A 13,821-nucleotide genomic window follows, 5' to 3' on the forward strand; every position below is an offset into this window, starting at 1 on the left:
CTCTATTAAAGTGAAGACAAACCTGATCAGAACCAATGTCTCGCTGTCATTTGTCCTCTTATTAACAAAGTGAAGACAAACGTGATCAGAACCGATGTCTTCGCTGTATTGTCTGAATGAGTGATGATGGAAATCCAGCAGCCCACAAAACATGATCTGTGTGTAACATTTCATTCATCCATGTCGCCCACTTTTAGTTTCCGTCTCTTACATTATGTCTTATGTTTCAGTCATGATACAGTATCTGATAACAAGCCATGTTTTTTATATACTTTTATTTTCTCAAACAAAAATACAACAATAAACAAATTCTCAAAATAATAGAGACAAGATCTTGTGTGTGTGTGTGTGTGTGTGTGTGTGTATATATATATATACACACACACATATATACATATATATACAGTACATATATATATATATATATATATATGCTTTCAGCCGTGATTCAATGCAATAAGTTCTGAACGTTGTTCAGAGAGCCACAAAGGTGTAGGAAAGAGTGAATGACTACGGTAATTCTTTCTTCACCTTCACTTGACAGAAGATCCTCTTGGCCTCAGCAGGGTCGAGTCATCAGTATGGCTGAGTCATCAGTATTTATTTATTTGTTTATTTGGACGGGACAGTGCAAAATTAATGAACACAGAAACCATAGAACAGATAATAAAACCTGGAACATAGTAAAAGTGTAAAAATTGCCGGATTTAGCACGAGGCTAATTTCCATCCGTTGTCCCCATAAAACGTAAAACATAATAAAACATACATAGAACATACGGTAGGTAGCAGCAGTACACTCTAAAACTACGTAAAACATAAGTAGCAGCAATACACTCTAAAATACATGGCAGCAATTACTCTTATAAAAATAAAATTACATAATAATACACAAAAAGAAAGAGAAGAAAAACATACTACCTGTGAATACATGACTGGTTTGTTTTCAGCCATTTTTTGAGACTGCCTTTGAAAGTGGCAAGGGTGGGGCTGTCCCTTATGGAGACGGGGAGACTCCCATATTTGGCTGCCTTTTATTGACAGGACATTCTGACCAGACGTGGTCAGTCTACGATGGACCTTGCAGTCACCTCTGGTGTCTGACCTGGTGCCAAGTCCAGTGATTCTATTTTTATGGATGAATTCCTATAAAGGAGGGGGAGCTAGTCCATGTAGGCATTTGCATAGTATGAAGATCCTCATATATATATATATATATATATATATATATATATATATATATATATATATATATATATATATGTGTGTGTGTGTGTGTGTGTGTGTGTGTGTGTGTGTGTGTGTGTGTGTGTGTGTATATATGTATGTACACAGAAATGTTCTTAGTAAATTGAGTTGGCTGTTAATCTAAACTATATACAGTACATGTTGTCTGTTCAATCCCCAATTATATAAATATCTGACCACGAGCTCGGCCTGACCTGGGCCCGAGGAATAGAAGGGAAATTCCGGCCTGCAGGCCCAGTCGGGCCGGCCTCGGGTTCAGGTAGAGAATCGAACCTCTAATTCTAGATCATGTCATATATTCTGGAGATTGCTCCTTTAAAACAGGGATTGAGGTCTAAACAAAATTCTGGCCCTTAGTAGGAAGAGGTGGGCATGAGGGGAAATGTTTGTTGGCCTGTAAGCACCTAAAGAAATGAGATTTTGGGATATTGTGGTCTGTCAAAAGAGGTGAATACACCAAAAGATCACCAAAGAAGACGGGGCCATTTCTATGCCGCATTTGAAATGCAGTGTCAATTAGGGAGGATGGAAAACAATTATTACAAGACAACAATGTTTGATACAAGCCATGTTTGATAATAAACTTTATTGACACAGGAAGCTACACTTTACATTCACAGAAGTAGCAGAACTAAATTAACGTGTCAGACTAATCAATAAGAAACAAGCCAGGTAAAATAAGCTGTGGATTGGACATTGGCCGGCTCAGAGGAATCCGGCTGACATGTGTCTTAAGGGAGGCGGTGTGTGAGACAGCGGTGGGAGGGGACAGCAGCAGAGGGGGTGAGGGCTGCCTGGGGGTGAAAAGTCATGGTCAGAGGAGGGGTAGGCTTCTCCCGGGGTTCCTCCCGTGCCAGGCATCTGGAAACTGAATGAAGAGATGAGGAACGTGAGAGAAAAAGTAACAGGCAGATCTTTTCTTTAATTTTGGTCCCATTCTCAAAAATCTTCGTTCGTGTCTTTATTTAACCAAAAGGGGGTGCTGTTATTCTATGTAAAAAGAAAGAGACCTGTGTGTGTGTGTGTGTGTGTGTGTGTGTGTGTGTGTGTGTGTGTGTGTGTGTGTGTGTGTGTGTGTGTGTGTGTCTGTGTGTGTGTGTGTGTGTGTGTGTGTGTGTGTGTGTGTTGAGAGAAAGAGAGAGAGAGAGACATACAGTTTTTTTGTCTTTGTGAGTATGTACAACGACAAAATGGTCCATTAGTGGTAAGCTACCTGAAACCAGAGTGATTGAAGAGAACGAATGGCCACCTGGGAGGTATAACAAGACAACATATTCAAATGTCTACTTATTGTTTGCTTTGGCCATTGGTTGGTAGTAATGTAGTCTAAAACATGGAAGAAATGGGAGCTGAGCATCAAAGCTCTCACCAAGAAGGCACAACAGATGATGTAGCTTACTTTCTTCATCGCCTGAGAAAGTTCAAGGTGCCAAAGGTGACATTTGCACTTTTCTAAACCTCCACCATCAAGTCCATCCTCACCTCCTCCATCACCGTCTGGTGCTGCTGCTGCCCACAAGGACATCTCCAGACTGCAGCGCATCATCCGCCGTTTTGAAAAGGTGGCCTGCCACCCCTTCAGGACCTACACACTGCCAGGATGGTCTCGGAAAATCATGGCCGACCCTACCCACCCAGGTCAAAAACTCTTCAGGGCCCTCCCCCATGGCAGAAGACTGATGCCTGACAGTACCAAAGCTTCTTCCCAACTGCCATCTGCCTCCTCAATGAGACCCAAAAGCCCAGACAAATCAGGACTTTGTCAACCCTGTGCATAACCATCTCTGCAATGGGCTGGGCCCACTCCGACGGACATTATCCCATGGATCGAACTGATTCGAATCACGGCCATAGGTGTAATTTACACTGGGGACATGTCCCCACCACTTTTTCAAAATGGCTGATTTTATCCCCATCACTTTTTCAAAGCATAATAAAAAAAAATCTGAAAAATAGCTTGCACCAAGAAAAGTAATCTATTGAAAATGTATCAACTCATGGGTGAAGTTAAAGCACAGTGTTGACTCATTAGGTGACAACTAAAACTCCCACGAGGATGTTTGACCTTATGTTGAAGACCGTTGAAATGTTTGTTTTTCTTCTTCATCTGATCCCCACCACTTTTCAACTCTGAGTGACACCCTTGCAAATGGGACTAATGGCCCATGTCACCCATTAGTAATGGGTGACATGCAGCTCCTTACTGACCCGTTAACGTTAGTTGCTCGGTCCCTCTGCCGTCGGTTCTTGAACCAGTTGCTGACCTGTATGGCCGTCAAGCCGCTAGCTGCTGCAAGCTCCCGCTTCTCCCGGGTGGATGGATAAGGTTTATGGTAGTACCACTCCCGGAGTATAGTCCGTGATTTTTCCTGTTAGGAGTTGTAAATCGATTCATTGTCAGCTACTCAAATACAAGCATGACTTACACATAAAAATCAGGATAACTCGATTAACACTACCTCCCGTATAACCAAATTGTGTCCTGTTTTAGTGATTATTTCACCAGTTTTTCTGTTTCTGCTACGTCCATATCTTTATACAGTCTATGGTTGTTTCTAAACTTTTCACCAAGCCACCATGAGTAACTCACTTTGGTGTTTGCAGTCTGTATATATATATATATATATATATATATATATATATATATATATATATATATATATATATATATATATATTCCTTCAACTATTAAGAGATGCTACTTATTCCTTTTTTATCATGTTCACTCACTGCTAAACAAAAATGGGTCAGTAGTTAAAGCCTATACATTTACCTCAAGTCTCCTTCATCCATGCAGTGCATGGCGTAAGGCTAACTCAAGCTAAAGGAGCAGTCTTGCCTACCTTAAAGCAGTAGCTGGTCTCCTCTCCATCCCAGATGGTGTGTGGTAGAGGGAACTTTCTTCTGACCCTGTATTTCCCCACGGCCCCCAGTGGTCGTCCTCTCTGCCTCTCTGCCTCCGTGTAGTGGGCCTGCAGCCACAGCTGCTGCAGGAGCGGGTGGCTGTCCGGGGAGAAGCGGAAGCCCTCCAGCAGGGTGTAGAGGTCAGAGTAACGGCCCTGGTGGAAGGCCACCGCCGCTTGAGCCTTCAGCACGCTCTCCAACTCCCCAAGGCGAGGGGAAGAGGAGGAGGGAGGAGGAAGAGTGCGCAGGAAACCAGAGAGACGGTCCATGCAGCCACTCTGCAGAAGGACCTCACACACACAAGCCACCTGCTCTGCTGAGAAGACCATGGCCATGAAGACAATGGTGGCCTGCAAAAGTCCGGAGATACAAGTTAGACAAAAGTCTGTGCCGAGAGATCTTCAGGCAGATTCTCTCACTGAGGGAAGGAAGTCGGAGCTAGAAAGAGCTGGAGGCTCTGAGGAGCATGTTGGCTAGTCAACGTTTCAGTTCCTCTGCCCTGGCAGTATTGAACGTGCAGGTAATCTGAGAGGATGAGGGTTACAAAAACACACCGTGTATCCCTCCTTCTCTTGTGCAAACACATGCATGCAAGCACACACCCTCACACAGTTTGGATATCGCCATTGTCATTCAGAGAAAGCAAGATGGCTGTGCAGCGCAAACACAAAATGTATTTGAATAAAATTTTCTTGCCAAATTAGAAGCAAAAGGCCCTCGGCAAATGCTCCACATTAATTCACAGAAGTGAAGTGTGACACATGAGGATACTAAATGCAAAGAGAAACTAAATCATACTATTATACACATAACCGTTTTGGAAATGTAGTTTATTACAATATCAAGATCAGTAATATAAAAAATAGAATGCCTTTGAATACAAAAATGAGAAAACAAGAACCTTGAATGAGACAAAAAAAAATCCCTTTCAGAACTATCAATAAGTCAAACAAAATAGATTATCTTTGGTTAAATCTGGAGGCATACGTGTCAGGTAGGAGGGAGTAAATACATTGTATCCCAGGCTTGACAAACGTTTGGGTTATAAATGTGCATAAGCCCACATGGGCTTAAACGTCTACATACTTTGGCAAGAAATGGCTCATATAAACAGACGCAGGCTATCATACTTTACATATACAAGCATACATTCCCTTTCCTCCAACTAATGTGTGGCATGATTGCTATAAATCAGACTCATTTGTCTGAATCATTTCACAATCTACCCAATTAGCATACACATTTGGCCAGCAACACGGGGTGACCTCTTTCAAAACATAATGATCAACTCTGAAAACCGGTGATTTTCAACTGAGAAACTTTGAAAACAATGTAACCGTCCAAATGTGAAAATGAACGCCATTTCCTACGCCCATTTCCCACAAGGACTTATTTTCTTTCAATTAAAAGTAGAAACTGATTGATATATGATTTAAATAGATTAAATGTACAAAAGAGACAAACACACTAAAAAAACACAAAGGCCATTGTTGTAACTAGATGTGTGACACTGAAGTGTAGTTTTGTGTACCATAATAGGCCAAAGATCTGACTGCTAACTGTGTTATGACAGTAGAAAGCTCATACGATGGCGAGCCCTTTAGATTTAAGCTGAAAGAGCTATTGCACCAAGTGGCACTGGAGTCCATCAGGAGATCCTGGAGTCCATCAGGAGATCCTGCCCCACGTCTTGATTTACCATTTCGACTCGTCTTTCAAATGGGAAGCACCACAGTGAAAATCTCCGAATGTAATCTAAGCTCGACCACTGTCCTAACAACACCGCAGAGCAGCGTAAACATGATGTGAATGAAATGTGCAAAATATACAAAATAATAATAAAAAAAGAGATGGAGCTAGGACCATGCAACCTGGGCCGTCACATTACCTTTCATTAAGCGATCAAACAGAAACACTCATGTGGGTCATCATAAAATTCATATAATGGAGTAGAGGCGGAGATTTGGTTGGACATTATAGCAATTGTGAGATGCTATGAAAAGTCAAAACATATTTTAAAAGCATCGATCCTAACAAACTTCAAAATAAGGCACTTAAAGTTGTAAAAGAAATTGAAAACACACCGTGAGATTGTGGATGCATTCAACAACAAATATCCCTCAGTGGGATCACAGCAACGGTTTTAGTGTAACGCACCGTTACGCTTAAGCTCAAAAAGCTTTTCATCTCCCAAGTTCACCGGCTTTTGAACTCAGCCACTGCGCCACGTAGTGTGTCCTATATAGAACTTTACATGCATTGCATAGAGTACAAACCTTTTCATCTCATATGTTACACCTTTACTTGCGGATGATATCATTCTAATTTGGGTTCTACACAAAGTAACGTAAAAATCGTTTACTGATGACTGTCAGTTAGGCTGCACTTTTCAACCCCAGACTTCAGTAACTTGCAGTAATAAAATACTGTTGAAGAAACTGTTAGTCGAATGGTTTTCACAGGAAACTCTCAACCAGCTTTTCTATATGTCCCACAGTTCCTCATGTGAAGAAGAACATAGTCGGAGTGTATGTAGAATTATACGTATTTCAATAAGGCTGTGAAGAAGACGCGAAAGCAGACCAAACTCCTGGACCCCTGAGTTCTGGACAGTCATAAGATACTCAGCTATCCTGAATTTGTCGAGATTTGTGGCTTTCCCAGACAGTCTGGTGAAAAGTAATGGGCCCACTGCTCTGCTACTGCCAACCAAAACCCCAGACATGCAGGGACTGGAGAATAGGCCAAGTCGTCACCACGCCTTACATAATATACTGTCTTTTTTTTTTTTTACACCTGCAGCTGGGCCAAGTGTCCATATTGGTTCTTCTGACTGGATCTGCTAACACAGGCAGAGAGAGACTGACAAAGAGGCACATAAGAAAACCTTTGCACTGAAACCAAAAAAACCTCAGAGGGATATTATCCAGGTCAGAGGTCAGAGGTTGCATTAGACTTTTTCGTTGCCTGTCATTTTGACAGACAGGGTCGTAAATCATAATCTATTATTACCTGTGTTAAAATGTCAGACAGCCTTCAGATTTTTCTGTCGTTGTAAAAAAAAGAGAGTAAAAGACGGAAAATATTCAGTTACGTGCCCACTGATCCAGGTCAGTCAATATGGTGTTCATCCAGCAGTTGAATATCCCATACAATTACCCTTCCCGTCCGTGTGAAAGGATTTATCTCAACGGTCTAAGTGCCATCCGAGCCCGTGATGGTATCAGATCATACTGAGCGCACCACTGTCATACATGTCAGAACCTGTCCATACAGTATCTTCATGCAAGTGAACAAAAGAGACATGTAGGCCTTATAGGATAGACCAATTGGAAAAAAAAACAAAGACAATATCAGATTGGTAAAAACAAAGAGCGTAGCCTGTAACCTATGTCTCGTTGTTTTCGTTCAGAAAAGTGGTGTTGACAGGCCAGCAAGGCAAACCGTCTACAAGCCCAGCTCATCATCGACATCCACAGGAACAGACTGGAGCTGAGTCAGAATCTTGGTGTCCCCGTCCATCTCCTCTGGATTCCCTAGTGGCGACCGAACCTCCACATCCTGCTCTGGAGAAGGGCTGGCCAGAAGCAGGGACTCTCCCCCGGGTAGGCCTAACAAAGCCGGGTCTTCGGGTAGGTCCCCCTTCCCACGGACGTCAAATAGAGTTAGACTAGCCGACGTGGAGAGGGGTACGGGGCTCCAGGTGGGCTGGGACAGGTGAGTGTTGGGTGTCAGTCCACTGCACATGGGACTGAGGGAGAGCAGGCTCTCTGGAGTGAGGGTGTTGTGGGTGACAGAATGGTCCAGGATATGGGGGGAGTGAATGATAGGCATTTGGCTGGTGACAAACCCAGTCTCTGGTGCACAGTATAGTGGGGAGGAGTTGATGAAACTGAGGGGAGACGATGTAAGAGTGCTGAAGTTCGAGCCTGAGGTGGGTGTCAGCTGGCATCCTGCAGGAGGGGCGAGAATGTGGCCCACTCCATTGGCGGAGATGGGAGAAGCCTCAGGAACTGGTTTGAGGAGGCTAGAGAGCTGGATGCCTGCTGGGATGGTCAGAATCAGCTTGCCTTGCTGGACACTCAGGTAGGGGCCTCCACCTAGGACGAGGTTACCTAGAGCAGAGGAAAATTACACATTTAAAGATTTAGGCTGTTAACATTAAAACTTCAAAACCTTACCAATCTATACTGTGGCATCTGGATGAAAATCTCTCACATTTCCCTGAGGGTGGCATCAAATAAACATTGATACCCATCGAGTACATTTACAAATGGCTATAATGAACTCAAAGTACCTGGAGATGCAGAGGGGAGTTGAATAACTCCGGAGTTGAGGAGCTGCACCCCCGGGGCGACGCTGGTGGGGGGACCCACACTCTGAATGGGCCTCAGCTGGTTGATCCTAAAAGGGCCCTGGGTGACCCCGCCAGCTCCAGGAGCCGAGGTCAGGATCTGTAAGGGCACTCCAGCAGAGGGGATGGAGAGAGAAGGAGCGGCGGGGACCACTTGGGGGAACGAGAGGGTGGAAGAGGCCTGGATGGACGAGACTGGGACCAGCTGTGGTACGGAGAGGGGAACTAATTGAGCTGGAGCTGTGTCTTTGGACTGCGGGACTGGGACCACCTGTGTCGTGGAAGAGATGGGAATAGCTTGTGGGCCTTGTGCGGTCTGGATTTGGCTGATAATTGGGGTGGTGGTTGTGGTTTGGTCCCCCAGTTGAAGTGTCAGTCCCTGGGGAAGCTGGCCACTGGTGAGCTGAGAGACAGAGACTATGGTGGTAGCACCTTCAGCTAGATGTATGGCTCCATTCTGCTGTTGTTGTTGTTGTTGTTGATGATGATGATGATGAGGGAGCCGCTGCACCAGTCTGTGGCCTGTGCTCATAGTCTGAGGGCTCTGGAAGTGAGGAAGCATGGCCTGGGCTAGCGGAGAAGTGAGGGGGGACACAGGGACTAACTGAGGGCACTGGGAGACCTGGGCTCCAGAAGAGTGCTGGACCAGCTGGGACACTGGTATACCCTGGATGGAGGGCACGACCTGGGGCAGAGAGAAGACCTGAGGAGTGGAGGTGCTGGAGGACACCACGTGGCAGGCGGAGCTAGGGTGCGTGAAGTGGGAGCCAGCAGTGGCAAACACAACATACTCCCCTTGCTGGCCGGAGAGAGAAACTACAGGATGGGAGGCTGGGAGGATGAGAGGCTCCTGGGGTTGGGCGTTTTGTGCTAAGACCAGTGAAGGGAGAGAGGTTGGGGAGGACAGAGTCGATGAAGAAGGGGATAAAGACGAGGATGAGGGAGATACTGTCTGCCCACTGCCGTCTGATTGCATTACCAGTCCCTCTGGGACATTGATGAAGTCCAGAGCAGGGCTCGTCCCCGTGCCGCTGTCTGCCTTGCTTTCCAGAGGAAGAGAGTTGGTAATGCTCAGAACCACTGCGGGGAGACTGCTCGTCTTGGCCTCCATGGCCGAAAGCCCTTGCTCTGCTACAGATAGCGTTTGCTGTGGCTGCTGCTGCAGACAGATGCCGGGCTTGGTTATTACCTGGGCCCCATTCAGGATCAAAGGGGAGTTGGCTGCAACAGGACTCAGTGTGATTGCCTGGCAATCGCTCAGGGTTAGCCCATTGATGATGACCCCAGCACCGGTACTGGAGATCAGGGAACTTCCGTTCAGTAATAACGGTTGGGAGGCTGTGAGGAAGCCACTGGAGCCATTGAGGAGGATCTGGCCTGTGCTGCAGGGGACTCCCGAGAGGGAGATGATGGGAGGCGTGGAGCCAGAACGCTCATCAGACCTGTCGGGGGTGTCGTCCATGTTGCTCGCCTCGTCCTCTGTGCTGTGGTTACCATCAGACTCGCTGAAATGGAAGAAAAGAAAAGATGGATCAAAGGGGAAGAAAATGTGTGTGTGTTTAGAGGGTTCAGGCGTTCCTCATCTCTCTTATTGGCAATGTAGACTAAATCCTTTTGTGATTGCTCACCTTCAACATAGTTATAATCCGTTCCCTCTTTAATATAAACTATTGTTTTACAAAGATTGAGCTCAGAACAGAAGGTGATGATGGTATACTTTTATTGTTCTACCTTTCATAAATGTACAAGGCAAATGTTTTGAGCTCACCACTGCCCAGAGACAGCAAGACCCCACACAGGATTGGGAACAATCAGGTAGCGCTGTATTATTTTGATTAGATATGTTGTGATTTTTATTCATTTTAGGGCAGTAAACAACTAAAGACTTTTAAGAGTGTAAATGCTCAACCTCTGTTACAGTTTTATTTTCTTTCTTAGTTAGCTGCAACAAGCAGCTAATATAAGCCACTATGTTGTTCCCAAAGATTTAACACACAGCTATAACGGCTGCATGAGTCCAACTGCTGCATCACTTTGAGTTTAGCACGGTTGGTAAAGCATACGTTTGCCATGTCACAGATCCTGGGTTTTAATCCTGAGTTAATCCATTTTCACTTTTCGCAGTTCATCACAAATTATGTGTTGTTGTTTTTTCTGGGGGAAGAGATGAACATTGTGGTACCGGTTTGTCTTTCACCTAGAATTAACAGTAAGGTTAAAAAAGTCTGCTGTAGCTTCAGAACAGCTTTCTCCAGCTTCCAGTTAATTGCATTTTGTAGTGCAAAATGACATCAAAATGCCTTTATTGTGATTTCTGTATGAGACCTGCTCAAAGCACCCCATACTTCCAAAATGCAAGTAATCCTAAATGTGTGCACAGTGAGTTCAGCTCATGAAATTCATTTCATAACCATGTATTCACATTTGTTTCAATAAGGACCCCAACACCAGACTATTGCAAGACAGGGCCCAGAGAGTGGGAGGGTCGTCACACTTTTAGATGTTTTATTACAGAAAGTGTATGAAACCCACAATGACCAAAATAGTCATATGTTCTATTATGTTACTTGTGTTGTGGTTGGAATTGTAGTGAAAATAAATTATTACCCGTTTTAATTTGACTGGGGACCGCTTGGAACCCCCTCAAGGATCCCACATTGAGAGCCACTGATACATAACCAACCATATACAGTAGGCTACTGCAACTGGATCACGTACAGAGACCCTTAAAAGCTCAAAGCTATCTCAAAGAAGATAGAAGACAAACATGGGTACAATTATTAGCAACCTTCCTTTCTAAAGAGTATAGTATCTTTACCATAACATTGTGGCTTGACTGTCTCACCAGTGCCAGACCACCACAAGCCCTGAAGTCTGATAAGATAAATCTGCTGTATTCTCTCTTATCTCCCCACACATGTTCTCCTCTCTGCATGGCAAACTAGACATACTTTGTGATTTCAGACAGTGTAAACGTGAAGGTTGCAACGGTTTTGATAAAGAACAAGTAGTTTGATGTATTCCCTTTCCACCCCACCAGTTTAAGCTTAACTTTAACCTCAGCCAGCCCGGCTGGGACGCTGTGCGGGATTTGAGGAAACTTGAGCCGTAGTGGGCGCCTGGATCTCACATTTCACAACACAGCAACATGCTCTTGGTTCCAGACCTCTCTCTAGACTTGTTTGGCCTCATCACTGTCAACAGTTATTTCCACAGTCCTCTTATTTACTTGCCGCTAAGTGCTTTCTGTAATATTTTGATGTTTAAGGTGTTTACTCTTCACCCGTTTCTTTTTTTTACTTTGCGCGACAAGTAACGTTAGGCCTACGGAGCTTTCTTTGTTTACGATTCAGCTTTCAGTGATCAGTCTAGTAGAAAACATAATTACTCTAGTCTGTAAACAAATGTGAGTCGAGCACAGTGTTTTGCGCTTTAAATCGTCGACAAATCAACAAATACATTCAACTCCAGGGCAATTGTTGCCTCCTGAATATGGGTCCACGATACCTCTGCATTTAAAATGATTTGTGTTGTGTGTGTGGTTTGAGGTTTCTGCCTTGCCTTTTGCTGTGTGTCCCGGACGGGGTTCGGTCCCTCTGCCTGCGGTTCTTGAACCAGTTGCTGACCTGAGTGAGGGACAGTCCGGTCACTTTGGCCAGGTTCTTCTTCTCGTCCGGAGTAGGGTACCTGTTGCTCTTGTAGCACTCTTTCAGGGCGTTGCGAGACTTCTCCTTGAAGCAGTACACCGTCTCCTCTCCGTCCCAGATGGTTTTGGGCAGGGGGAACTTCTTCCTCAGTCGGTATTTGTCCACGGCGCCCAGGCTGCGGCCCCGAGACCTCTCCGCCTCCTTGTAGCGAGCCTGCAGGTAGAGGTCCTGCAGGAACCCATGGTTAGACGGGTGGAAGTCGTGGCTCTCCAGGATGGCGTACAGCTCCTTGAACTCCTCCCGGTGGAAAGCCACTAATGCCTGGGCCTTCAGCAGGGTCTCGTTGCCACGTAGCAGCTCGGCCGAATGAGGTATGGTGGATAGAAATCTCCACAGGCGATCCACATTGCCCGCCTGCAGAAGGGCCTCGCAAAGACATGCTACTTGGTCAGTGGAAAAACTCAGAGCCGACTTTTGGAAAGTTTGGAGAAGTTGTTCCGAAATTTGGTCCGGATCCGTCTCTTCTTTCAGCTCCGTTGTCGTGGGCTCCTCCGGGCTAGTCTCAGATTGTTCTGCAGACTCCAAAGACAAGGAAGCCATTTTTACTTTAACTTTTTTTTCTTCCAGTTCCTCCTCCCTCCTCCCTCCCTCTCTGCAGCGCGCTCTCTCTCCCATTCTCCGACCGTCGACGAAACCAATGTTTGTTACGAGCCCGGACACGCCCCTTTCACCATGGCTCAATCCCACCACACTTAACAGCCCTGCACAGCTCGTCCCCACTCGGCTCCACTCGTCTCTACTCGATGGATGTTTTGCTTCGACCAGCGCTCGATCTGCCCCCACCCACCCCCGCCCACAGCTGGTCGTCTAAAAATAGCGACCGCATATCTGTCCTTCGGCTATAACATAACGTTACAATTAAATCCATCCACAGAACTTTTAAACTGTTTATGAAATACTGGTGCCTCTAAATGACCTACAGTGTACATGGGCAAATGTGACAATCGGCCAAGAGAATGATATCACAGGCATGCCTTGCGCTGTGCGGGGACGGGAGAGGCGCAACAGAGTGAAGCCTCTACCCCGCAGCCTCTCACCAGGCAAGACCGGGGCTTCCAAACACCCGCTGCGGCCTAGCGGAGCGCTGCAGCCTCCACTCAGCTACAGAGCTCCCTGAGCGAGCAGCGGACTTTTTTCTCAGACAATTGAACACCCGCCACGATTTTATTTCACCGGAGGTGAAGGCAGCGACACAAAATACTGATGGAAATATACATAACAGAAGATAAGGTAAGACCACTAAACTGGTATGCAGCCGCCAGCATTGCATTGACAGTCAGTAGACAGAGTAAACACGATTCTCTCTGACCAATCAGTAGCCATCAGAGTTTTACGTCACCATTTGGGACCTACTCGCCAGCCCGAAGTACCCCGACGAGGCAGGGACCAAAAGTAGCACGACTCGGCCTCAAATCTAACCGAGCTGGGCCGGTTTTTGACGGTGGGATGAGACCAAAAGTCGAGTCGAGCGGAGCGGGACCGCGCTACTAGCTGCTGTGGAATTGGGCCAATAATAATAGAGACATAATGTGGATCATCGACATAATCTCAATGATGTGGATGTGCTGTAGAGTAGGTCAATATCCTCCTAAACTGTATTTTAGTCTAT

General features: G+C 45.6%; 2 protein-coding genes across 2 annotated transcripts; both read right to left on the reverse strand.

Moving 5' to 3' along the window:
* Positions 1–1,925: 1,925 nt before the first annotated feature.
* On the reverse strand, positions 1,926–4,486 carry six9 (SIX homeobox 9; the record flags this gene model as incomplete). The annotated part of the gene is made up of 3 exons (XM_083637806.1): positions 1,926–2,115; positions 3,456–3,616; positions 4,091–4,486. The coding sequence occupies 3 exons, from the start codon at positions 4,484–4,486 to the stop codon at positions 1,953–1,955; spliced, it is 720 nt and encodes a 239-aa protein (XP_083493932.1). The 3' UTR covers positions 1,926–1,952.
* Positions 4,487–5,026: 540 nt separating this feature from the next.
* Positions 5,027–12,767, reverse strand: six5 (SIX homeobox 5). The gene is made up of 3 exons (XM_083637782.1): positions 12,067–12,767; positions 8,449–10,010; positions 5,027–8,266 (listed from the first exon to the last, which is right to left on the reverse strand). The coding sequence occupies exons 1-3, from the start codon at positions 12,750–12,752 to the stop codon at positions 7,599–7,601; spliced, it is 2,916 nt and encodes a 971-aa protein (XP_083493908.1). The 5' UTR covers positions 12,753–12,767; the 3' UTR covers positions 5,027–7,598.
* Positions 12,768–13,821: the final 1,054 nt, after the last annotated feature.

Source organism: Poromitra crassiceps (assembly GCF_964638095.1).
Source record: "Poromitra crassiceps genome assembly, chromosome: 5".
NCBI lineage: Eukaryota > Metazoa > Chordata > Actinopteri > Beryciformes > Melamphaidae > Poromitra > Poromitra crassiceps.